The sequence below is a fragment of the Harpia harpyja genome, chromosome 9 (genome assembly GCF_026419915.1).
Source record: "Harpia harpyja isolate bHarHar1 chromosome 9, bHarHar1 primary haplotype, whole genome shotgun sequence".
Classification (NCBI taxonomy): domain Eukaryota; kingdom Metazoa; phylum Chordata; class Aves; order Accipitriformes; family Accipitridae; genus Harpia; species Harpia harpyja.
The window spans coordinates 23,393,643-23,418,962 of record NC_068948.1 but is presented as its reverse complement, the minus strand read 5'-3'; the positions used below and the strand labels follow the sequence as shown (position 1 = coordinate 23,418,962).

The 25,320-nt window shown below is 44.0% G+C and overlaps 1 protein-coding gene across 5 annotated transcripts in view; it reads right to left on the bottom strand.

The window, feature by feature from the left end:
- The window catches only part of RANBP10 (RAN binding protein 10), an 88,605-nt gene that overhangs the window by 10,187 nt on the left and 53,098 nt on the right, over positions 1-25,320 (bottom strand). For 3 of the 5 annotated variants that reach the window (XM_052795801.1, XM_052795800.1, XM_052795799.1), the window contains exons 5-12: positions 22,747-22,769; positions 16,192-16,376; positions 9,167-9,279; positions 6,359-6,467; positions 5,216-5,364; positions 2,860-3,055; positions 1,330-1,454; positions 292-437 (exon numbers count right to left, since the gene is read on the bottom strand). In XM_052795801.1, coding sequence (XP_052651761.1) covers positions 292-437; positions 1,330-1,454; positions 2,860-3,055; positions 5,216-5,364; positions 6,359-6,467; positions 9,167-9,279; positions 16,192-16,376; positions 22,747-22,769 — 1,046 coding nt within the window. The remainder of the gene's footprint in view (positions 1-291; positions 438-1,329; positions 1,455-2,859; positions 3,056-5,215; positions 5,365-6,358; positions 6,468-9,166; positions 9,280-16,191; positions 16,377-22,746; positions 22,770-25,320) is intronic. The other 2 variants (XM_052795798.1, XM_052795802.1) reach the window with 2 other exon arrangements.

Sequence of the window (25,320 nt, the reverse complement as noted above, 5' to 3'; positions counted from 1 at the left end):
AAAGAGGGTGCCCCCTCCACCTGACAGGGGAGCCAGCACAGGAAGGCAGGTAGAGTGTCACCTGGAGAGAAGAAGAGCGAAGGCAGGCAGGAGCTGTATGTCTTCTCTCCTGTGCCAAGAACTGGGTCTAGATGCTCTACATTCACTGAGTTTCGACCTCTGATCCCCATGCAGTCCCCCTCTTCCTCACCAGGTGCAGAAGTGGGGGCCACCCAGAGCTCTGCAAGAGAACCCACAACCCCAGTCCTGGCCCAAAGAACTGCTGTGATGCAGCACAAGGTCCAGGCTTACCTGAAGCATCTTTTTGTGCACTGTGTTCTTCCCATATTCTCTGCAAAGCTGCTCGCTCAGCATCTGCAGCTCCCGTCCAAATTGGATCATTCGCTCTGTGGCAGCATGGTTCCCTCCACAGAGCTGCCTCTGAGGGCAGCTGTCTTCTAGAGGAAAGGCAGTGAAGAAGTAACAATTGTCTCTCATTCCTCACCACTGCCCACTCTGTGTCATGCTACCCATAAACTCCTTCCCCTTCTGGAGCAGGTAGCTGCTCCCTGCTCTAAGTTTAGCCCAGTGGAAGCTTTTTCTGATCCCTGCACTACAACAGCCAGTAGTGTTTTTTTCATAACACCTGTTAGGTACAGGGAAAACTTGAGCTCAGTTTGTTTAATGCCTACCTAGGACTACCTACAAATCAAGTATTCTGATAAAATCATGGGAGCTTGCAACTCCAGCTGTGTTACCCTTTCATGTGTATGTTACAGTGTACACAACATGGAAACCCCTGGTCTAACACACCCTGGACTGAGAAAACTTTCAGTCAGAGATGCCAACACCACCAACTTCCCAATATTAGGTGGCCACAACACTCATTATAACTCAGTTTCAGAGGTAGTGTAGCTAATTCATCCTCACCCTCCGGGCTAAATCACCCACAAACAAGACAGTTGTAGCTGACCACACTGTGCTGAGGACACTTTGTGGCTGGGCACCAGCCAGCCTTTCACAGCTCGGTTCAGTTCCTCAGCTGGAAGAAGTGCCAGGACTGCTCTGAGCTGGAATTCATGACCAGTGCTGAACAAACCTTTGACTCCTATTGCTTTCTCTGCTCCACAACATCAGCAGCACTGCTGCAAGACTATGAAAAGCCAGAGCTGGTTTTAATTCCAGGACAGATTCATTTTCCCCGTGAAATGGGCATCTTGAGAACTTCATTCACTGGGGTGGGGAAAGAAACCCAAAGTACATGTTTTTTCCCCACAATCCAATCACAATTTTAACTCTCCTACCAGCTCCTTCTATTTCCCTTTACCCCTCCTGCCTCTGAGGCCCTACCCATGCTGGATTCATCTGTCTGCAGGATCTCTTCATGTTTGTAGGTGCCATTCATTATCCTGGTGGATGAATTTTCCAGGACTCCGTTGGGGTAATGCTCAGCTTCCATTTCCATCTCGCTGTCACTGAGGTGAAAGGAGGAAAGAAAGGCCAGATGTCTAAATTAGAAAGGGAAGAAATTAAGATGTCACATGCCAAATGATGCCCAGCAATGGCCAGTAAACCAGGAAAGGTGCCAGCTGCACCACAGGGAGCCAGATGGTCTAATTCAGTGGAGTAAAAAACGTTGCAGGCTTCTGAAGGCAACTTATGAAACAGGTTTCTGTTCTGAAAGTGCCTGTCATAATTACAGGTGCAGAATGCTTATCATTTTCCCTTCAGGAAGCGAAGGCAGCGAACAGCAGCCAGACAACATAGTAGCATACTAAACAGGAGGGAAATCTTGGCTGCGGTAAGCCATCAACCCTTGCAAAAAGTGCAATACAGAACACAAGGGCTCTAGGCTTAAATGTTCAAGACAGCAGTATAAATGAGATTGCTGAGTAAGTGCTGATTAACTGAAATGATGAGAAAATCTTGCTGGGACTTGGGCTTTACATTTAAAAAAAGAATCATAAATCCAGCACTATCAAATGATTCTGGTAAATTGAGTCTGAACAAGTGTTTTTCACTCAGTTACGTGCTGTATGGCTCTCAAAAGGTCATGATAGGGACTACAAACTGTCCTGCAAACTGTGCTCAGCACAGTACTCAAGAAGATGAGTGCCAGTAGCAATTAGCAAGAGATTCTACAAATCACAAGGATATCCTCTGCTCCAGCAAGGCCTCAGACAGCCCTGCAACATCAACCTGGAAAGCAAGCCCAAACGAGGCTCAGTTCTCACCACAGCTCAATACGCTCCACACTCCAGTAAATGCAGAAGTAACTATACCACTCTCCTGGACCACCTATGGCTTCTTGGAGAAGGGAGGCTTTCTAAAAGTCTGACCTGCTGTCACAAGCATGAAACAAATTCTGAAACAAGCATGAACAAATACTGCTGATTCAGAGGCTCATTTGGAAGAAACTGGGCAACAGGTGGAGGTAGCCCAAGAAAATCACTCAAGAGGGCAACGCACCAACCCCGTAATCACTTGAGCTGCTGCCTCACCCACTAAAGGGCAGGCAAGCTGCTTAGCAGGAGTAATCGACTGGCTGAGGCAGCAGTAACAAAAACAGGCTCAATGGGAGAGCTTCTATGCAAACTATCATGTTGGGCTCTGATGACATCAGTTTAATGGGACAGCTTGGTGTTTGAAACAAGAGCATCATCATAATTCCTTATGAGATGAGCCTCCAAGCCTGAGCCAGAGCAGGGGAACTGGAACAGGCTTGTGACTGTGAGGAATAGTAAGGACCTTGTAGATACATAGAGTTACGTTGTTGTTCAAAAGAGCAGGACAGATGCCCTTCTGGCTCCTCAGAAAGCAGACTGAGCCCTCTCCCACCATCTCAACCTCCTCAGGCAAAAAAAAAAAAGGAAAAAATACCTGGTTTCTTGGTTACTCGTACTACTGTGCTGCTGAGATTTGGTAGAATCTGTAGAATTGGACTCAGAGTAGTTCACAGATGAGGGGGAGGAGGAGGAGGAAGATGAAGATGATGAACTCAGTGTTGGATATTTACTGTGACTCTGTTTGCTTTTTGTGGACATGACTCCATTGCTACAGGTTGGACTATCTGCTCCTGAAAGTCAAGAAGAAAGGGAAAATGAGACCAGACTAACAATATCACTCTACTGTGAAGTCAACAATTTAGCAAGAGAGCAGGCCCCAAAGTAAGAAAGCAAAATAAGACTGCAGATCTTAAATTATGATTCATTGTTCTTAAATTCAATGGGGTTTAGAGAAAACACAACTGTATATGGAAGGAACCCCACTACTCATCAGCAACCTCTGAGCTTAAGGAAGTTCTAAAAATGGGCTGTAAATAAGAGATTGGCAGAAACAGCTCACACAAGTACAGAAATTATTGTTGAAATACAAAGCATGGGTGGTTTGTAAAGAAGTTTACAAACTCTCTCCTCACAAACCCAAATACTTCTCATAAACCCTCTATCCAGGAAAACTGTGAAAGCACAGGTGAAAACTGGGCCACAAGGAGAACTCTTTGCAAGCAGAACTTCCCAGGCTTTCCACAACCTATCTTACATTAGGGATATACTTGATTCACACAACACTCAGCAAATAACAACAATCCTCTTAAAAATCACAAGCTAACCTTCCTCATTCAGAAGAACAAACATCACTGAAAGGAGAGTCAGGCTTGAAATCTCATCCGCTCCCCCACAAAAGGTGCCCATCAAGCTGTGGAACTCACTGACACAGGGCACAAACCTTTGGTCATTACCACAAGTTTTATATGGATTCAAAAATGACTGGCTAAACTTACAGAGCCTATTTAAAACCAAGACAACTGCAAATCATTAGGGGCTCAAATAATATTTTGGAAAAACCTCACTGTGGGCTTGCCTTCTTCATATATTCTTCCCTAGCCAAACAATACTGACCACAGGATCTCGGCTAGATGATGTGACCTGGCATGGCTGTTCCTCCAGATGTGATGGTGATATATCCAAATTCATCAGCTGATCCCACAATTATATTTATAGCTACAGAATTCACTTATCTTTTTATCACAACAATACAAAGATTCAAACAACGGGCCGTTTTGTGCATTTTAATGACAAAGACGCAGTAGACTGTGCACAACAGTTCTGCTTAATCTTTGAAACATGCACTGATGAAATTATCACTATTTTGAAAGCACAAGGTCTGACCGAGACAACTGTGGAAGGTGATGTCCCATGTATGAAGATAAATACATATGAATGCTGCATTGCGTTGCAGGGGCTTTTTTTATGTAGGCACCTCCTGGTTGAAAACAGGTATTATTACCAAGAGCTTTTATGGATTAATGGGATCATTCTGACTATCTAGTCAAAGAAACATATCCAGGGTTTCTGGCAACACAATATAGGAAAACAAAGATATTGGCTTGAGAAGGAGAGTGACAGCTTGGAAGCATTCAAGCAATTGTCTTCCTTTCCCTTAAATGTTTGCTTGTCCACAGTTTGTCACATGCAGCAGCACGAATACCAAAACAAAATACACTCGGATGGCTGTGAGCAGCTCAAGGCTCAGTGAAGCAGCTCAGACTGTTTTCAGGGGCTCTGCAGGTCATATTCCCAGGCCCACTCCATCTTCAAAGCTGTAGTCAATAATTACCTAGGGAAGATATCTTGGGTGTCCTGCTTTATCTTGTTCTTTCCGCGTCAAATCCTAAAGTTTAATTTCCCAAACTGCAAAGAGTTGATGCTCCAGAGATGGGTTTTGCAGGTACAGAACTGCCCACTTTTTACATGTTTAGAGCTTGCAAGGTAAAGTCCATGGGGGAGGGAGAAGCTGTCATGCAAGGCATTCCCGTAACCTTTCGCTCTGTTGGCCAGAACAGTGCATCCTCTGCTTGGTTCTTACCAGAAAGCAATTCTTATGCAGACTCCAAGGTACAGGAAACAGGCTTTGTTTTCCAGACCTCCTCTTACAGCTCGATCAGTGAAACACTGAGTCGCTAGTGGCTGCACTAGAAGGCCACCTTCAAAAGCTTCTTTATTCTGAAAAAAACCTGCTCTGCAGACAATTGTCTGTGGAAAATAACTAACGCAAAGCCAATTCTGTAACAGTATAGAGACACCCATGATAACAGCATGTCCTCTCAGCTGAGTGTCAGAAAGGAAAGGAGCATTTCATAGAATAATGCACAGAAAGTAGCAGGTAGTGTAATACACGACCATGTCCACTTTTGACATTTGCTCTTCTCACTAGGAGACACAGAAAACCCACTTACCGGTACTATGAACGTGTGAGTTGCTTGATCCATGTCTAGGACTTAAGCTGGGGGACCCGGGGTAACTGTCCTGGGATCTGGGGCTGCGGGCGCTGAAACAACGTACTTCACTGTCTGTCCCATTCACCATCTCCACAAACTGCCGACACCTGATTTCATAGGAGGGAAGAAGGAGAAAAGGGTGTGTGACAGCCAGGATGCTCTGCATTGAGATTTCCTTAGTTACTGAGAGGAGAAGTCCTAGCAACTGCATAGGAGTTATATTTCTTGGCTTTCAAAAAGACATTTCAGACTCCGGGTACTTTTGTATTGTGAAAGCTCTGATAATCCTATGGGAAGAAAGAGTTCAGAAACTGCAACTTTGATGCTAATGAATGTTGAGACAGTCCCAAAAAGCAAGTTTATTTCCATTGTGCTAAGAAGAAACCGTTCCTTTACAGCATGCTTTCATCTCCACCACATATGCAGGTACTCTAAAATTCAATTGTGGGTTTTTTTTTTCAGGGAGAAGATACTAAATCTGCCAAACATCATAGTTCCCCCACTACTCCATCAACCTAGAAATACTGGTGGCCAATGGGAAATAGAGAAGGAATGATAAAAAATGCAATACCCACAGGGACAGTGAGGACAGCTCCTCATTTAGCTTTACTGGGAATTGTCCTTATATGTCTCAGGAGGCTGGGGAGAGCCACTCTGTATGGCTGGGAGAACTGGGACACATAAGCACTTCTTTCCTTTATTCCCTACCCCAGACAGCCTTTTCCGTACATCTGCCCTTCTAGGAACCCTCACAGTGACTGCCACATCTCCAGTGTTGCAAGATCTCCACAAGACAAGTAAAGGCCATCTGTGAAGGAGTTTCTGGCAGTCAGCAGAGCTAAAATTTCACCCACCTGTGCCTGACCTCATGAGGCAAAGCCATACTGGGTCTGAGCAGCAACAAAAGAACTATGTCTACATTGCTGCAAGCACTGTGGAAGAACTGAACCTGTGTCCTCTCCCACCTGCTCCCAAAGGGATCTCAAACAGTTTGAATTCAGACCAAGGTGTGCAGCCAGACTGGATGGCTGGACAGCCTCTTTCTTCTCTCCTTCACCTACACGTTTCAGCATTAGGGAGTATAAAGCTATTCATACTTACTTTAACATGAAGAGCAGGTTGGGGTTATGTTCTAGGAGGCCAGGATAGAGCTGCTGGGTGGCTTCTATAGCCTCTCCCACTCTGCCTGCTAATACTAGCTTCTGTATTCCTGAAAGCAAAAGGAGACCTATTGACACACAGGACTGGCCAACAAGAACAGGCAGAAGAGTTGTCTCACATATGCCACACAGCTCCCCACTAGGGAGGCTAGGGACAACTGGGGACCACAGTTTCTTTATTATGGATTAGGGTGAGGAAAAGCCTATGAAAATGAGGGAGAATCTGTTAGTAGCTCAGAAACACCAAGAGTGAAAGGATCTGAAGGATGAAGCAGGTGCGCTTGGGTGGGGTGCTCTTGACTTTAGTCCTTTAGTCACAGAGCTATGCAGCAATAGAAAAGAAAGCAGGACACAACTGGTTGGGAGCAAGGAGGCTGCTGGGGAAATGACAATTTCAGAGGGGAATCCCCTAGGTCACCCCCACATTACATCCTCTGGCTGGTTCACACTTGGAGGTGTATGTATGGCTGAGCATCAGATAAGCAGAGTATTCTTAGAGGGTCTGTGGGCTTAAACCACAGCACAGTACTGTTTCCCCAATATCTCTACCTCTAAGTAGAAGTAATTATACCAACAAAACTGGGTTCATGCAAGTCCCACCTCAATGTATTCCCAGAGAAGTAACCTGAGCTTGGCCTGCAATGAGGATGTGGCACCTGTAAGCTAGCTCCAAGAATCAACTACTGACTAAGCCAGAAACAGCTCAACAAGTTGTACACTTGTAGGAGGTGCAAAGATACAAGGCAGAAGTCATCTACCATCCTGGGTGTTCATGTCCCACCTATGTTCCTTCAGTGAGTCAAGAAGACACAAGTGCAAGACTTAACTTGAGATTCCATCCCTGAACTCTCAAGAGAAGCTGCTGATCTACAGAGGTTCACATTTTATTTTCTTTCTAAGTGTACTTAAAACTAAGAACTAAATGTACTTAAAACTAAAATGCATTGCACTTCCCTCTCTGTTTTTCCAGGACTCCTTACAAACAACAGAGAGAAGGTTTTAGATTGCCTCTGAGGTGCATTGCAAGCAGAGGCTCTAGTAACAACAGGCTGTGACTTTCGTAAGTCATGAGCAGTTGAAAGCCCAGCCTGGTGATCCTCATTAGCAATCCCCAGTAACAATCTGCAATGACTTGTCTTGGCTCCCACTTTCAGTGTCTGTTTGCTTGTTATCGTAGCTGAAAGCTAAAAACAAAGACATGGCTCTCACACCAATGTGTGTTGCACAGTCTCCTTCATTTCACTGTTTCTTCTACTTACTTGCATGTCCGTTTTCATGTCTCGCTGCTTTTGACAGCTCTCTTCTTTGCCTTGTTTGACAACTCTCACAGACGTCATTGCCTTTTATATTTTCCCCTCTTTTTGTTTTCCCATCTGTGTTTTCCTCACACCTTTTACTTAAGCTGCAACTTCAGAGCTCTATATTCCTTCCCTCCATCTGCCTTGTCACCTGTCCTCTGACAAATGAGACTGCACTGTCTCGCGAGCCTCCCGTAAAGTTTTACCAATTAAACCCACACCATCAAGAACACTGGCTGGGGTCAGGGTTGCATAATGCATGACCTGGAAAGCACAAAGCCCATCAGCGCTAACAGGCAGCAACTACAAGTTATTTTGGGTACTAAGCAGAGTCCCCAAATGAACCTGAATGCTGGCTAAGCGTATGTAATGTATGGAGAGTGAGCTACAAAGGGGCACGATGCTCCTGATATGTAACAGTCACATGAGAAACGGTTCACAAAGGGAAGGGAAATGTACAGAGCGGGTTGTAGCCTGTATTCAACAGCCAGGAGAATGCAGAAAACACACCAGTGTTCTGTGACTCTGCAGTCTGAGCCTGTGAATAGAAAAGCTAAAAAAAAAAGTACAGCAGGAGAAAGCTGCAAGCCTTATTTTGCAGGAACCAAAAGCACTTACAGCCTTACCAACTGAGAGATAAGCCACTTCGGAGGAAACAGCAGTAACCAAAACAGACACAGAATACAAATTCTTCACCTACTGTGAGCTAAACATGTTGGCTATGAATTTGCAAAACCCTTAGTATGCAAAAAATTTACCTAAAGACAAAATTTGCCAACGAACTGGAAGACTCATTAACTCTGGGAGCTGTAGTCAAAATAGATTGATGTGTCTGGGTCCTTATGACCAGGCTAATGAAACTGCCCCTGCTGCAACAGACTGCATCGAAGAACCCAAATCCAAAGGGATCCTGATACGCAGTGACCTCAGTTCAGCTAAAGTCCAAGGTAACCATTTTGTTCTCCACCAATTTGGCACTACCTCCAAGAAAGCACCTTCTGCCCTAGGTATCACGTTTAGCCTGATGTGTGAAACTGCTGGTCTCAAAGCTGAGAGTCACCTCATCTCTTCCAGGATTCAGCTATTCATTTTCAACAAGACTGAGGAAAATTAACCAAGCTGATCAGAAAACTTAGCATATTCAACACTGCCAGGCATGCAGGTCATTTCTCAGAGCAGCCAGGCAAAGGAAAGAATAAGGCAGTTCTTCAGCCAAAGATGGCAGAGTGTGGATGACACACAGTGGTGATGGGAAAAGTGCTCCCAGCGGTGGTCCCCAAGTTCTACTGACCCACAGGCAGCAACACTAAGTCAGCAGTGTGCTGTGGACAGCTTTGTACTGTTGTGGAATAACTTTTCTACTTCCACAGCACTTCAATCCTCTGCAGAGTCCTGAAGGTAACACGTGGCCAGCATGCTACACTTTGGGAATGACTACTCAAGAGACTTACTTTGTCTATTCTTTATTGAGGTCTGTTCTTCCTGGATTGTGGTGTCTGTGACTCTGGCAAAGGCAGTTGCTGTTGAACAGTACCCATGATGAACCAAATACGACGAAACCATACTAGAAAACAAGAAAATACAAACAGATGAAAAGACATTGGTAAAAACAGGGTAATCACACTGGAGGAAAAAAATCCAACACAACAGAAGTTGCAATTTCAGTGACCAAACACAGCTTGCTTAAGACATAACTAGGGTCCTACTTCTGGGTGCAGACAGTGTAAATTTACAAGATGGGCACCTGGTCCTCAGGAAACAGGACAGCAGCTCTAAATTTACCTTACAGGGTGGGGGGGTGAGGGGGTAATAATTAAAACTCCCAAGGCATACATGGTATTTATTTATTTAATGACTGCTGTCCAAGGGTCACTTGTAAGAGCTCAGTACTGTGTTACTACCAGTGACATCCTATATAGACATAAAATCTGAACCTCAGAGAGGTTCATGGCTTTAAAGCAGATCTCACAAAAAAGGTTCCGGTCCTGAATTTTTTCCATTGCTTATTTTGCCAGCAATTGTATCTTTGGTAGTTGAATGTCCTTATGAATTCTACACATTCACAGATACTTTTATCTCCTGATTTACAAAGAGTAGACTGTCAGCATTGATTTTACAAACATTAACACATTTTAAAGCTGTATTTTCAAAAAACGTTAGGGAGGGAGGTAGTACCACTGTCAGAAAACAAACACAACAAAACCATCTTTCTGAACAGACCATTTCTAAAGCACTTGTGCCTTCGCAGGATATGGTGGGTAAATGTTAATGCTCACTGGATTTTAACAAAAACTAAAAGCCAGCACAGGATTTCAAAGCTTCTAGTGATGAATTTCAAAATAGGCTTCTCATGATGTAGCTGGCACTGATCCGATCAAGTCACAGCTCAAAACACACGCTCAACTTGGCTATTTTCAGTACAAGAAAGAAGTATTTTATGAGTCAGCAATAATTTTCATTGTAAGCAGGTGCGTAATTTTTAAAACCTGTTTTAAAACCACGTGCTTCTGACCACTGTTGGTACAAGACATGCCCTTTGCCCTTGACATGGTACAGACAGGCATAATGAAGTGTATCCCTCTCACTGTCAAGCATAGCAGCCAGGTCACCCTTGCCCAGCCAGGCTGGAACACTGAACAGAGCAATCCAGGCTGGCAGGAAGGGAGGGGAAAACCCAACTCTTGCTTCAGTGTAATTCAGTAGCCAGAGTCAGAGGCTGCAAAGATTTAAATGCTCTACAAAGCTGCACAAAAACTGAGTTCCTCCCTATGCCACTTCTGCCCGTGGCATCACAGGAAGCGTCCCTGCATGGGTACACAGCACTATTACACGCTGATCACTATGCCAGGCTAATTTTCAGCAATGACTTATTAGTTCTGTGTCTCAGCTACTTACTACAGCAGTGCTGCACACTCTCAAACATTCAGCAACATGTTTGCATCCAGGGGTACGTCTCCTGAAGTTCTGGGGGAACATCGTTGCACTCCACTGTGATCTGTGTGACGTGTTCATGCAGACAACAAAAACTTTTCAGAATCCCAGGTTCTCCAAAGGAAAAGCTTTTACCGCTTGGGAGCCACGGTTGAAACTTGTTGAGAGCAGAGGTGCTCAAATCACAGGAGCAGCTATCTCTGTGCTTCATCTAGGGGTGCTTCTCTCACCTAGAGTGGTCATGGTGGTGGTAGAGAGGCTTGTACTGTCTGTGGCTCTTCTTCTTCAAAACAGAACTCGACTGCATGCTTCTCTGTACAAATTACATAAAATTCTCCTCCTTCTGCATGGTACCACTTCTCAAACGAACACGCCAAGTCCTCCTGCTTTATCAGAAATAGGGACCTACACCGTTCCTCCTCCCATAATCAACCACACCAGCTGATCTCAAGTCTCAGATGACTCCTACTCAGATCCTTCATGGCAAGAGCTAAAAAGATTAGAGATCCTATAAGACTGTAACAACACACAAAGAAGAACAGTTTCAAGCACTTGAAAACCTTGTCAGATCAGCCTTTCTGGTGACAGCATATCCAGGAGTGCAATGTGGATGAAAAATTCTGCCAGGGTAATTCTTCCTCTGCAATCCAGGGAGGCATTCCCTACAGCAAACCTTCTCCAGTGACAGCCTCTCTAGGACTGCGCTTCTCAGGATCTGTCAGGGAGGAGAGTCTTTGAAGGGAAGGAAATGCTTAGCTGCATGGTTAGAGATCAAATAAGATACTACGAATCCTAACAAAGCCACAGGACAAGAAAACATTGGCCCAAGAGCTTGGAGCTCCAGTCTGAAACAGCTGGACTACTAACATGAGGTACAAGCCCTGATTTAAACCTGCCTACACAGAGGAGGTAGATGGGAAACATGATGCTGATTCTTAAAAAGAAGTCCAAAGGAGATATGAGGAACTCCAGAAAGGTGACACTGACACCACCACTGTGCACATCAGAAGAAACAATTCTGGAGAACACAAGGAACAAACGTAGGGATAAACTGGTCCAACTGGAGAAGAATCAACAGCTTTTGTAAAGGGAAGTCATGGCTCTCTCATTTGGTGACATTTTTGGAGAGAGTCTGGAAGCAGGCAGAAAAGAGATAACCGTTGCAGTCCACTTGGTTGTCCAAAGATATTTCAGAGTCTTTCAGCAAAGCCTCTCAAAGAAACTGTGTTACCATGTGATAAAAGGAAAGGTCCAACATGGTTAAATATTCAGTTAAATAATGGGATGGCAAAAAATGGTCGGTTTTACCAGGGAGAGGAAAAAACACTCTAGTGCTGCAGGAACCTGTGCTATTAACATATTGATAAAACCAAGCTTGACAGACCAGTGCTCTCACCCAATGCAGGTGCTTTTATGTTCAAAGATGCAGGGCACACACTTTTTTCTGAACAAGTTGGCTTTTGAGCACTAGGAGCTAAGTATTTCCATTTAAATATCAGTGAACCTCTTTGTTCTCTTTGGCTGCTAAGAAAGCTTTCCAAAAGCAGATCCTGTCTTTCCACAGCCTGACAAGATGCATTGCAGAGAGTGAAATGACCCCATAAATTCAACAATCCAGTACATCAGAATGAAAACTAACGTTAAAGTCAATGCCAGTTGTTACATCTCCTCCATGTTGGGTCAGACCAAACACCCAGTTAGCCCAGTACTTCTACCTGCCAACTGGCAAAAGCAAATACCTAGAAAAAAATAAAGGATCAAGGCACACATGAAATGATACTTTTCCCCATAACCCTTCCAGCTTCCAATGATCAGTCAGATACTTCCTGTCCTAGAGGTGGTATCTGTCTACATCATAGCTCCAATAGATTTTTCTTTCTAATAATGTCTCCAGCCAGTTTTTGAATTCATGCTGTTTTCATGGTATCTTATGGCAGAGTGTGTGAAAAAAACCCCTCCTTTATTTTTTCTAAATGTGCCATCTTCTGGTTAACTTCACTTAGAATTGTAGAATCATAGAATTGTTTAGGTTGGAAAAGACCTGTAAGATCATCGAGCCCAACCACTAACCTAGCACTGCCAAGGCCACCACTAAACCATGTCCCTAAGTGCCACATCTACACATCTTCTAAATACCTCCAGGGATGGCGACTCCACCACTTCCCTGGGCAGCCTGTTCCAGTGCTTGACAACCCTTTTGGTGAAGAAATTTTTCCTAATATCCAATCTAAACCTCCTCGGCACAACTTGAGGCTATTTCCTCTTGTCCTATCACTTGTTAATTGGGAGAAGACACCGACCCCCACCTCGCTACAACCTCCTTTCAGGTAGTTGTAGAGAGCGATAAGGTCTCCCCTCAGCCTCCTTTTCTCCAGGCTAAACAATCCCAGTTCCCTCAGCCACTCCTCATAAGACTTGTGCTCCAGGCCCCTCACCAACTTGGTTGCCCTTCTCTGGACGCGCTCCAGCACCTCAATGTCTTTCCTGTAGTGAGGGGCCCAAAACTGAACACAGTATTTGAGGGGCAGCCTCACCAGTGCCAAGTACAGGGGGACAATCCCTGTCCTAGTCCTGCTGGCCACACTATTTCTGATACAAGCCAGGATGCCATTGGCCTTCTTGGCTACATGGACACACTGCCAGCTCATATTCAGCCGGCTGTCAGCCGACAGCCCCAGGTCCTTTTTCTCTGGGCAGCTTTCCAGCCACTCTTCCCCAAGCCCGCAGCGTTTCATGGGGTTGTTGTGATCCAAGTGCAGGACCCGGCACTTGGCCTTGTTGAACATCATACAATTGGCCTCGGCCCATCGATCCAGCCTGTCCAGATCCCTCTGTAGACCCTTCCTACCCTTGAGCAGATCAACCCTCCCTCCCAACTTGGTGTCATCTGCAAACTTACTGAGGGTGCACTCGATCCCCTCGTCCAGACTATTGATAAAGATATTACACAGAACTGTCCCCAATACTGAGCCCTGGGGAACACCACTTGTGACTGGCTGCCAACTGGATTTAACTCCATTCACCACCACTCTTTGGGCTTGGCCATCCAGACAGTTTTTTACCCAATGAAGAGTACACCCATCCGAGCCATGAGCAGCCAGTTTCTCCAGGAGAATGCTGTGGGAAACGGTGTGAAAGGCTTTACTGAAGTCTAGGTAGACAACATCCACAGCCTCTCCCTCATCCACTAAGCAGGTCACCTTGTCATAGAAGGTCCTCGATGCCCTTTAATTCTTGCAGTACAATTGTAGTACAATTCAAGATTTTTTTTCACACTTCTGCCTTACCCCTCAAAACCATATTCTTCAGTGCTGTGGGTCTGTGTATTTGTTCCCTGCTTTATACCCACCCCATACCTTTGCACATCCTGCCTTTTTTTTTTCCAATGCTTTTCTCACTTCTACTACATACTTTTGGAAAGAAAGAACTGAAACTTCACATGGTATTCACATTAAGGGTGCATCACATATTCACGCAGTGACAGAATTATTTCTGTCCTCTGTTTTTCGCCTAACAAATCCTAGCTTTTTTTTTTTTTCCTGCTTGCTACCAAAAAAATGAGCTGACATTTCTGTGCAATGATTCACCATAACCCAAAGATCTCATTCCTTCCTGGAAGATCCCTTCTTCCCAGCCATTTCTGAACACCCTCAACACTACAGGCACTACCAGCACACATTCAAGTCTCTCTACAGTCTCCTCCTCCCAACGTGACAATCCCTTACCCACTCATTCCCTCTCTTGTCTCCCTTTTAAACAACTCATAATGCACATTGGATGTGCCCTCAGCCTCTGGCTGCATAGTCCCCCCTTAGTTTGCAGCAAGGGAACTTCTCAAAAGCCTTCTGGACTTCCAAGTCAAAGACAGCAGCCCAAGAACCATATCCGCCTGTCTGCTGGCTCCTCTTTGCAAAACCCACGTCCTATTTCTCCATGTGCCCAATGTATCTACCCTTCAGTAGTGCTTCTATGGATTTGTCCAAGCCAGACATTAAGGTTCTCTCCACCCATCGCTGCCTGACTCTCTTCTGAAACCCTTCATGAAACATGGCACCATACACACCATCCTCTCTTTCTCTTGACCCAAGGCAGTTCAGACAGAAACTTTGTTCCACAGCCACAAGCTCACCTGTTTTCTCCTTGAGTCCCATTCGGACTCTGTGTAAATATCTGATCCCAGAGACTTTCTCCACTTCCCCTCACCTATTTCTTCCACTGCTCCTTTGACAGACACTTCAATCCCAGACACAGCCTCTGCCAAGTCCCTCACAAAGATGCATCCCAGCATGGCAATTTACCTGATTTCTGGACACACAGGCAAAGAATTCAATTGGATATGGTCTTGTCTTCCCCAAGGTCTCTTTTTATACTGCTATCCTCTACAGGCCCTACAAACTCCCTGGCAGGCCCCCTTGTCCTTATTTTCTTGAAAAAAGATATTACTATTATTTTCAATAGCTTCTGCTAGTTGCTTTTCAAAGGCTTTGCTGGTTGCCCTGAATTATCTGCGAATAAGTAAATACAAGACTAGTAGAAAACAAGAACCATCACATGGATGTGATCATCGCTGCATCAAAGTCATCTGGATGATAGTGACCAGTGTCAGGTATTTAGGGAAAGAATGTAATAAAAAGGCAAAACACAGAGCTATCTGTCACCAGAGATATAAGCAATCAGAGATAGAAACAACAGCCACAGACTCGAGGGTTTAAAATATAACTATGGAATTGGCCTCCATGAATTACTGTGAATATTTAAATGTGTAGCTTTTAAAATCCACTTGTACTTAAACCACCACAACTTCTTGCAGCAGCAAGTCCCACAGTTTCATACACTTAGTGAAAAAAAAAATGTTTTGTTTTTAAGCCAGAAGGTGCTTTTTCTCTAATTCTTGTGTTTTGAGAAACAGTGAATAATCACTTTCTAGTCATGCTCTTCATTGTGTAAACAACTGACAGACAACTACAGTCCACCTCCCTCAATTACCTGTTTCCAAGCGGTAGAGCCTTAGTCAACTCTGTCTTTCTTCAGGCAGAAGATACTCCTGACCTCTGACAACCCTTGTCAATTGTTCTCATCAAGTTCCACTTAATCCTTTTTGCAATGGGAAATGCATTCAATATTCATAAAGTGCCATAATCGTGTTTTCAGTTAGGTTGGGTTTGGAAGCCTTTGGTTTACGCTATTTTTTGCTCTTTCACTTCTGAATTCAGCTGACTTACATACTGGCTTTTCTCCTATGTTAGAGTTTTTATGGTGTCCTCTCCACTCCCCTTCCCCCAGTGCATCACCTCAAAGTGTATGTTCTTCCATTCCTACAAGCTTTCATGCAGTCTTTGGCTGAAAACTTCTCCCATATCTTTTACATTTGAAACAGCAGCAATCTACACAGGAAAGACTATTAAACAACAAAACAGAGGGTAAAACAATTTGAGCAAAATGCACTGACCGGCAATTTTTGCCATAAGAAAGCATAAATTAGCATTAAAAAGGTATTTAAAGCCTAACAGAACGGAAGAAGCTGAACACCAGAACAGTGACTTACTTCTGCAGCATGGCTTGCCACTCGCCTAGTCTGTCTCCTATGGGAAACCGCTTAATGGTGCTCTGAATCTTCGCTCGCCACTCCCTCATGTAGTCCTCAATGTCGAACACAAATGGCTGCTGCCCAAAGTTGGCATCGACTATCTCTCCTGGAGTCTGGAGACCCACTGTAGGGTAGAGATTGGACTGGGAAGGAAGAAAAAGAAACCTGTATTAAACCCAGTTTTCTCTTTCTGGTTCCAGTTACATGGTTTGGTAAGAAAAAAGAGCTGCTCTTTAAATTGAAAAATGTAATGGAATAGGAAGGGGCAACAGTCCTTTTAGGTACATCTCAAGGAACCCCATGACTTATTGTGCAGTTATTAAAAGTTTTTGCATAAAACCGTAACAATGGGTTCAATCCCTCAGCAGTCTGTGATCGATGCCATGACTGCTGTCTATGGTGTGTCCACTTTCTGCCTTAGTTTTCTGCAATTTCTACCAAAGTTCAAGAGCCAACAAATAACAGTAATAAAAAAATGAAAGGGGCATCATCTCAATCAACAGATCTATGTGTTCTCCACTGTTTCAACTGAACTCTCTTATTCCTTGGAAGCTGCTGTATGAATATTTTACATCTCTGATGAAAATGGAACGGATGGTGGTGGAGCTCTGAAGTTAGGTTGTTGATTATCCCATGACAGTAAGCCATCCACACAAGAAATTCCACTACTGATAGACTAATTTCATTTTAAGAACAAGTATATAGATCCAAATGGAAGCTTTGACCCTCCACCAGAACATGGGGAAAAGAAAAAGGTTACCACCATGAAAATACCTCTAAAACTCAGCCAATAAATTCAGCTTCGAAAGATGATCTAATTGAAAATTGGTGGTCAAAGTCTATCTAGAAGTTCTCTGAATTCAGGCTATTTTAAGAATAAGCTTATGGATATGAATTGAATCCTTGAGCCCACTCAAATGTGGGGAAAAGAGAAATGGCATCAGAAAAGGTACAGGGGTGCCAAGTCCTCATCACTCTGGATCATATTTTTTAAGAGCATGTTCCATTCACTGTCATGTTACTTTTCTGCAGCACAAATTACTATTCTGTTTGCAACACAAACTTTACTAATCCTTTGCTTCAGAGCATCTGCTGATAGCCTGCAGGGTTTAGGAAGAAATCTCTCTCATGCCACTCATGAACTGTTTGGTGTTAGCTTTTTCACTTTGTTCTAACACACTGGAGACTGACAGAGACAGAAATCAGACACTGGACAAGGCACACGGATGCATATAGTGAAACTGAAGTCTTGAAGGTGCCTGGTTGCGGTGCCTTGCTCATGGCTGAACCCATGTCAGATGTTAGAAAGCTAGGATGATTCTCTCCTCCTCTATAGCAAGGAGCATGGGCTCTCCTACAATTATCTGGAAAATCTATTCAACTAATTCTTCACTCTTGCAGAGACCTGAGACATTGGCAATGTCATTGATCTCCCCTTGAGACCTAATGTACTTGTGTATTTTACTTTTTACTAAAAGTACTAAGACTGTTACGAGGCAGAACTCAGCAGAATCCTAATCACGTTGGCAAAAATGGAGCCAGCATGTCGTGGGAAGCGATTACTTCTCTCTGCCTTCACTGGCATGGCTACATCTGCAGTACTGTACTTGGTTCTCCGCCTCCACATCCACATCCCCAGGACAAGAAAGACATTCATAAATGGGGTCCATCAGAGTTCTGCTAAGATGGTCAGAGGGCTGGAGTGCATGGCATACAAGCAGAGGCTGAGAGAATTAGCTTGGAGAAGAGAAGGCAAAAGGGAAAATCTAACTGTGAGTCTTCCACTCCCAAAAGGGAGGTGATAAAAAGATGGAGACAGATTTTTCTCAAGGGTGTTCAGTGAAAGGACAACAGGCACAAGCTGCAGCCAGGGAAATTTTCATGGGACATAAGGAAGAAATTCTTCCTTGTGAAGATGATTAAGGACTAGAACAGGATCACAGAGAGACTGCAGCATCTCTGTCCTCAGAGATTTTCAAAACTCAACTGGATAAGGTCCTGACCAACCTGCTCTACCTTTGAAATTATCAAATCTCAAAAAAACAAAGGAAAAAAATGAATCTATAGAATACAGGCTGGAAGCTGAAATCAGAAATCAGGATGACTGCATCATTGCTGACTCAGCACACTTTCTCCTTTCCTATTCTCACACCAAGGAAGTCACTGGGTTAGAGAGGTGTGCAAAGAAAATACAGCATGATACAGGAAGAGCTACCAGAAGAAAACACCATATTTAAAGTCAGTCTCTCCTTTCTTTCAAACCTAGCTGACAAGGAAATACCTCTAAGGAGGGATCAGATCTTTTCCACAGTTTATACTTTAGAATTTTTTATTAACTTAGCTTTTTTTTTTGGTTTTATGAACCCAAGGACTTCCAAAGCCAGGAATCAGACACCCAAAATACTTGAAAGTTAGAAGTAAAAAACCCCAAGTTACAACATATCACATATTTTTCAGCCACTTCTGGGTATGTTCATCTCTGAGGGGAAGCTGCCTACCCCCAACTTCTCTCAAATCATCTCTGAGTTAAAATTCCATTTTTCACACGTGGGATGTGCCCTCTCTGTTTAGCAACTGTTAGGAACTACATGTATCTCCACCACCCTGCCAGATGCAGGGAGACATCATCTCAGAGCCCACTGACCAGGCAGATGCTTCTCCTGCCAAGTTCTTCAGGCACACCTTTCCCGTGACAATTGAACCACCTCTTGCCTCTGATGTTGGTGGCCAGTTGCTCACAACCCCCTAGCTCATCTTGACTTGTTTTTTAACCCCCTTGTGCCTTTGCACCCCTGCAATCCCACCCTGGGCTTTTCCACATTCTGCTTTTTTACATTTCCTATTGTTTCAGCAAACCGCCAGGCAGGATAAACCTGATATGGGCTTGTGTAAATAAGAGAGTTAGGCCTAAGATTGACTTGAATTGGTAAAAAAGGGGGAACCTCCCTCTGTGGGATAGTCACTTCTATTTGCAAGCAGTTATTTTTATATTAACTTCAGCCTGTGCTAAGCCAAAATGCAATTTTTTCCCTCACTGTATTTTCGTACAAATGCAAACACACTTTAGAAGGAACTGAAACAAGCTAAAGCAAATGTGCTTCACCATGTGTGAGACTTACCACAACAAAATGTGGTTTCCAACTGAAAATATCCATTTGAACTTCCTAATATTGTGCAAATTATTGTCTTCATCATTTGCTTCTGAAAGGGGAATTTTGCAATAAGCACTTCAAGGAAACAATTTCTAGACTGGTAACGTTTTGAAGGGTCAAATTAATTCACTGTCTAATCTCACTGACCTGCCAATCCTAAAAGTTATTTAAGCTTGAAAGGTGTAAAAGTAATGGGGCTTACTGGCCAAGCTTCTCACTGATGTGTGCTACCAGTCAGCTTCAACATCACATGGGCTGTAATGCAAGAAAAAGCTTTCAACCTGCAGCCTCTCCCTGGGGGATTTCAGTAATGAGGTATGGAACAAAGCCAGAGCCAAAAAATGCATGTCAAGCTGTTCAAACCAGAGAACCTCAAGGGTCACTCAGGTAAGACTGCTGTTTCCATTCCCGTTTGCACAGTTAAATTTTTAGACTGCAGCTTTAGCAGGTGAAGAACACAGATTACATTCTATGTCTTTCATATGATGGATGTTTTCTCTTCTTTACCTTATAATGAATGGACATAGTGTTCAAGCCTGGATCACAATGCTGTAATAAATGAAAAATACCACTTGCAAGTTATATCAACTTAAAATTCCCTACTACCTCAAGACTTCTACAATCTTTGATGATAGTCATTATATTTAAACCAAAAGTCTATCTTGGGTTTGGCATCCCCTTCTTCAGGAAAGGGCAGTAACCTCAAATGTTTGGAAGAACAACCAAGAAGCCATGGACCGAGGGAGCAAAGAGGGCCAGAAACGGACATGGAATACATAAGTGTCTGCAAGGGTGAGGGAAGAAGGCAGTAATTAAGGGAAGGATATTGGAAAAGGAGGATGGGAGTGATGGAAGTTGGGTGCAGGCATCCTCAGGATGAAGCTGCAACAGAGCAGCTGAGCCATTTAGCACATGGAGAGAAAGGTCCAAAATCCACATGGAGGCAGAAGTCTCCTGTCGTTGCTCACACCCACAGTTAGGGGGTGAAATGACCCAGGCAAGCTTCTCTCGCCCTCTTTTTAAAGAGAAATTATCTCATGGAGGATAATTCTCAATAGTAGGAGGCCTATAGGGCATCCACTGTTCTCCTTCCTGGTCCAGAGAAATAGTGTTATGGATTAGTTGCTGCTGTAAAAGCCAGAAGGAGATTTCCACAGAAAACAGCTCAGCAAACTGGCTGGTAAAAGGCACAGAGATACCATTTAACTATTGGAGACTCTGTCACAAAGCATTTGAATACCTGATCGCAAAAACCCACCTGACCAGGTCTTCTTCCAGTTTAACACTAAAATGACATCTCCTCTGCACAGGACACACAAACAAGCATGAGATCCTGCAAGGATGATCTGGTGAGATCAAGGAACAACAGGATGGGGGGATGCCCTGGGCTCAGAAGGGCTTTGAATTCAATCTCAACTGCACTGCAAGACCTCACTGCTGCACGAGCCCTTCTGTCTCGTCTGCTTCCCCAACCGTTCATCCCCTATTTGTAACAGAGACTGAACACCAGGGTGAACAGCCTACAAGTTCACATTAAATGTATATACACCAGCATATTGTGCACTCCTGGATCAAAAGGATGCAAGTTAAGCTAAGCAGGACAGGTGACTTCAGCCTGCCAAATCTGTGCTGCGAAGCCCTATGGCAACACTTTAGCTGTAAATGACAAAACAACGGTATGTGTGTTGGATAGCTATTCCTGATTGATAAGAGCCTAAATAGTAATCATCTATCTAACCCAACATGAAGACTACTCTAATGTCAGAAAGAGAAGCAGTCTAGCCAAATGAGAAGACAAAGCGGTGAAAAAATTAGAAGGAATATGGTAAAACTGTGACTCCTAATGTAATCTATATCCAGAGGGAAAATAAAGAGCACCTAAAACTAAGGGGTATATCATAGAAGCGTCTTGCTGCTATGGATGCAAGGTTGTCACAAAACCTCACTCCAGAAGGTTAATATTCATGGACAGGTAAAATATTCTTTTACTTTCATAAACTGTACTTGGACCAAGTGAATAAATTACTGAAACAACCCACATAAAGAGGGTGTCTGGTTTAGAATACACTGCAATGTTACCAAGTTCAAAGAGCCTAGGAACCCAAAAAAAAGCTGTGTTGACAGCTAATGTGAAAAGGCAAATTAAATAACTGGAACATCCTCCAGACAGACACTGGCTGGGATATGGGAGAGATCTGTAAAGCCATAAATCCCATTCGGAAGCAGACCAATCTCAAATTGGGAAGGTGAACAGGGAGTGCTGGTCATTATTTCTCACAACACAAAAATTACAGGAATGAAATAATTTTTTTTGGCAGGAGGTGCAAAACAAAGAAAAGGAAGCCTTCTTCCACACAACGTGGAAGTCAGTCAAGAAAACGGATCACTTTGAAGGCCCAAACAAGCTATGGAAAATAAGAAATTCCTCAGAGGAAATTAATTTGGGGTTATTAAGAACAAAGACAGGAGTGCAACCTCAGGGACAAGAAGCTCTATGTATGAGAGAAATGGATGCAGTGGATGTATTGGTGTACACCTGACCTGGTTTCATCTTCTTTTCCTAAACAACTGCTCCTTGTCCAGGAACACTTGGGTCTGAAAAAGAGCAACCACTTTTTTGTTCATGACCCACGGTGAAAGTCATGCTTTTGCAAGACCCAGCTAGATGTTATTGCCTGGTGTAACTCAGCTGGTGTCACTGCACTCAAGAGTAACTCAGTATCAGGGCTGGTGAATCAGAAGAGTAACTATAAACCCCAAATGGATGCCAAATACATTCCTCCAGTAATTCCATGAGCTGGTTACTTATCATGGGCGGAGGCTTGTCAAAAACCCGTGCAATGAGGACACACACTACAGCCAGCTAAGCCTGACCTTCATTCTCAGAAATACCCTTCCCTAACCACACTGTGGTAAAGGAACAACTTCACCATGGCTGCAAAACTTGAACGTGAGAGGAAGAAGCTGAGAATAATACTAACATTAGGCATTTTGGGGCTCTCTGATGATGGGACATGAGAGGCTGCTCAATGACTTTGCACATATACTCCCCACAGTCAAAGCTGCATTTGGAAGACAGTGACCTGTAATGAAGTTTGAATCCTTGCTTTAATTCCAGGAGAAGGAGCAACAAATTCTTAGAGGTGATGAGGGATGAGAAGGGGCATGTGAGTAGCCCACGAACCCAGCCACAGGATTACGAAGTTTCAGAAAAAGGAGCTTTCACACCATTCAGTAATGTGCATTACCATTTTTTTTTAACAGGGCATCAAACAGGAAAAAAAAAAAATCACACCCCACACTCTTCCCCCTCCCTTCTGTTTGCACCCTTAGTTAAAATACTGAAAATAGGTGTACTTACAGGGAGGTCTGTAAAGGCTATACCTGTGGGGGGAAAAATATTAGAATTAAAAAGACAAAGGATTTTTTTTCCCTGCTTGACTACATCCTTAACATGCTACAAAACGTTACTGCATTTCAATAAATCCCAGGTCTGACCCTGCATTTCACCACCTGTCGTATTCAGAAGTATCCTCCCTCCCCTGTCCCCTCCTCTGCAGTGTTTTGCATCTGGAGAAAGGTTCAGGGAAAAGCCTAAATGTTTCAGACATCTCTCCCAAAAAATTGATTTTCTAAAAAGCAGCTCCTCTTTTCTTTGCTTCTCCCTCTGTTACTATGGAGTTAGTTTTCAAGACTCACTTTGGCTTTAGAAACAGAGTTTTACTATAATGTTGCTTCAGATTAGGCTATAACTAGTTCTTCTTACCAGCCAGAGAGACAGGAATGAACATTCAACACTTTGCATTACAGATGGGGAACAGCCTTGCAACCGGACCAAGCTGCAGCCAGGAGCACCTGTGAAATACTGTGCAAAGAACAGCTTCATCCTCAACTATGCTGCTACAGTTCCAAATACAAGAGATGGAAAAAAAGTGTATGGTTTCCCTTTTTATTTACATTTGGCATGCCAGAAAAGAGATATTTAAGCAGAGGCAGCCACTGCCTAGGATGACTAACAGAGTTGTGGCCAGACACAATGCTCAGCTACCGAGTCAGGCTACCCCCAGGCACAGCTCTGCAATGCTCTGCATCTGATTTAGATGCAAGCTACCACTCAGAAGGAGGGTGCCTCTCCTCCCTTGCCCGTGGTGTGTGTGCCTCCATCTGCCATGGGTGAGATCCAGCAGCAAGGCAGGAGCATGGTGAGATGGATTGGCCAGCTACAGCAGCTCTAACCCATGGGTGTTGGGTCACCCTCACCAACAGCAGAGGGGAAACTGCTGCCATGCCCTGTTCACCTTATCAGGCTGAGCTTAATTCGTGTTTTAAGCTAACATTTCAGGAGTCAATCTGGAAGCTGCGGTCTTGCCCCATGCGTGCTCCCAGCAATGCTTTCTGTCCCCAGCCAGAGGAAGGCTGGTACCCACACCAGTATGTCCAGTTCTTCCACACATCCCACCTCTCAGCCACACAAGCAGTCCCTTCTGGGTGGCAGTGAAACAGCTGCACAGAAGCAAGAGCACATCGTTCTCTGTTTTTAATGTTAGGACTATTTTAATCAAAAGCTGCAATGTAATGTTACCAGATCAGCCTGAAATGGTAATTTGAATCAATTTTAGGAGTCAACATAGGAAACAAATAATTACTATTTGAAACAGCACAGATACAAAATCAAATGCTTGGAAAAAATCCTGAATATTTTACTAAATAAATAGCCAGTAAGGTTTAATGAACAGCCTGGCAGATAGTCAATAGGTTTAATTAGCATCATGGCAGTTTGCTCCTTGTCTGTTGAGTACCCTTTCTACAACCCAACCAAAAATTGTGTACACAAGCAATGTTGAATACCTGGCTGAGAAAAATGTTCAGTAAGCATTTCTCTCACCCCAGCACTTTGCCCAAATATTGTTCCTCACTCAAACCTGTTTTCACTTTGCACTTGTTTTGCTCAGCTGGATAAAAGCTTGTTTCTACACTTACACCGCAGAGAGGCCAACCTCCTTCAGTCTGCAGCCCGGTGGAGTCCTCCTCTGCCACCCAGGATCACTCAGAGCCAAAGGTGGCCCGGCTTTCCCATGACAACTCATGTAGCCGTACGTCTGGGAGCTACATCGAGCACATGGACAAGCATACAATTTTTGAGTGGACTATAAGGTGGGTGGAAAATTGGCTGGCCTGTCAGGACCGAAGGGTTGTGATCAGCAGCTCAAAGTCCAAGTGTTGTTGCTCAGGGATTGACAGTAGGGCCAATACAGTTTAATGTCTTTACTAATGACCTGGACAATGGGACGGCGTGCACTCTCAGCAGGCTCACAGATGTCACCAAAAGGAGAGTGGACAAAACACTGAAGGGCATACTGCTATTCAGAAGGACCTCAACAGGCTGGAGAAATGATCCAGCACAAACCTCACAAAGCTGAACAAAAGCAACTGAAGAGCCCTTCCACCAGGTTGTAATATTCCCAGAAAACAGGACAGGCTGGGGCTGAGTGGAGAGAAAGCAGATCTACAGAAAAGGATGCAGGGGGTCCTGCTGGGCAACAAGTAGAGCAGGAGTCAGCAGTGAAGCAGGTCAACCACATCCTGGCCTGTATTAGTAAGAGTGTAGCTTGAGCTGTATTAGCAAGCTGGGCTGTATTCCTAAGACTGTAGGTCAAAGGAAGGGATTGCTCCCTTCTCTTCGACACTTTTGAGTCTAAACTTGGAGTATGATGTTCACTTTTGGGCTCTCCAATACAAGACAGACAGCAAAACTGGAGTGAGTCCAGCAGAGGCCAACAAGATGAAGAGAGGCTACAGGAAATCGGGTTGCTCAGTCTTACTCAGGGGTTGTTCAGACACTTATTGCTGCCTACAGCTGCCTAATGGGAGGGGGTACTGAAAAGACAGAGCCACACTTTTCCTAGAGATGCATGGTGACTGGAGACATGAGGCA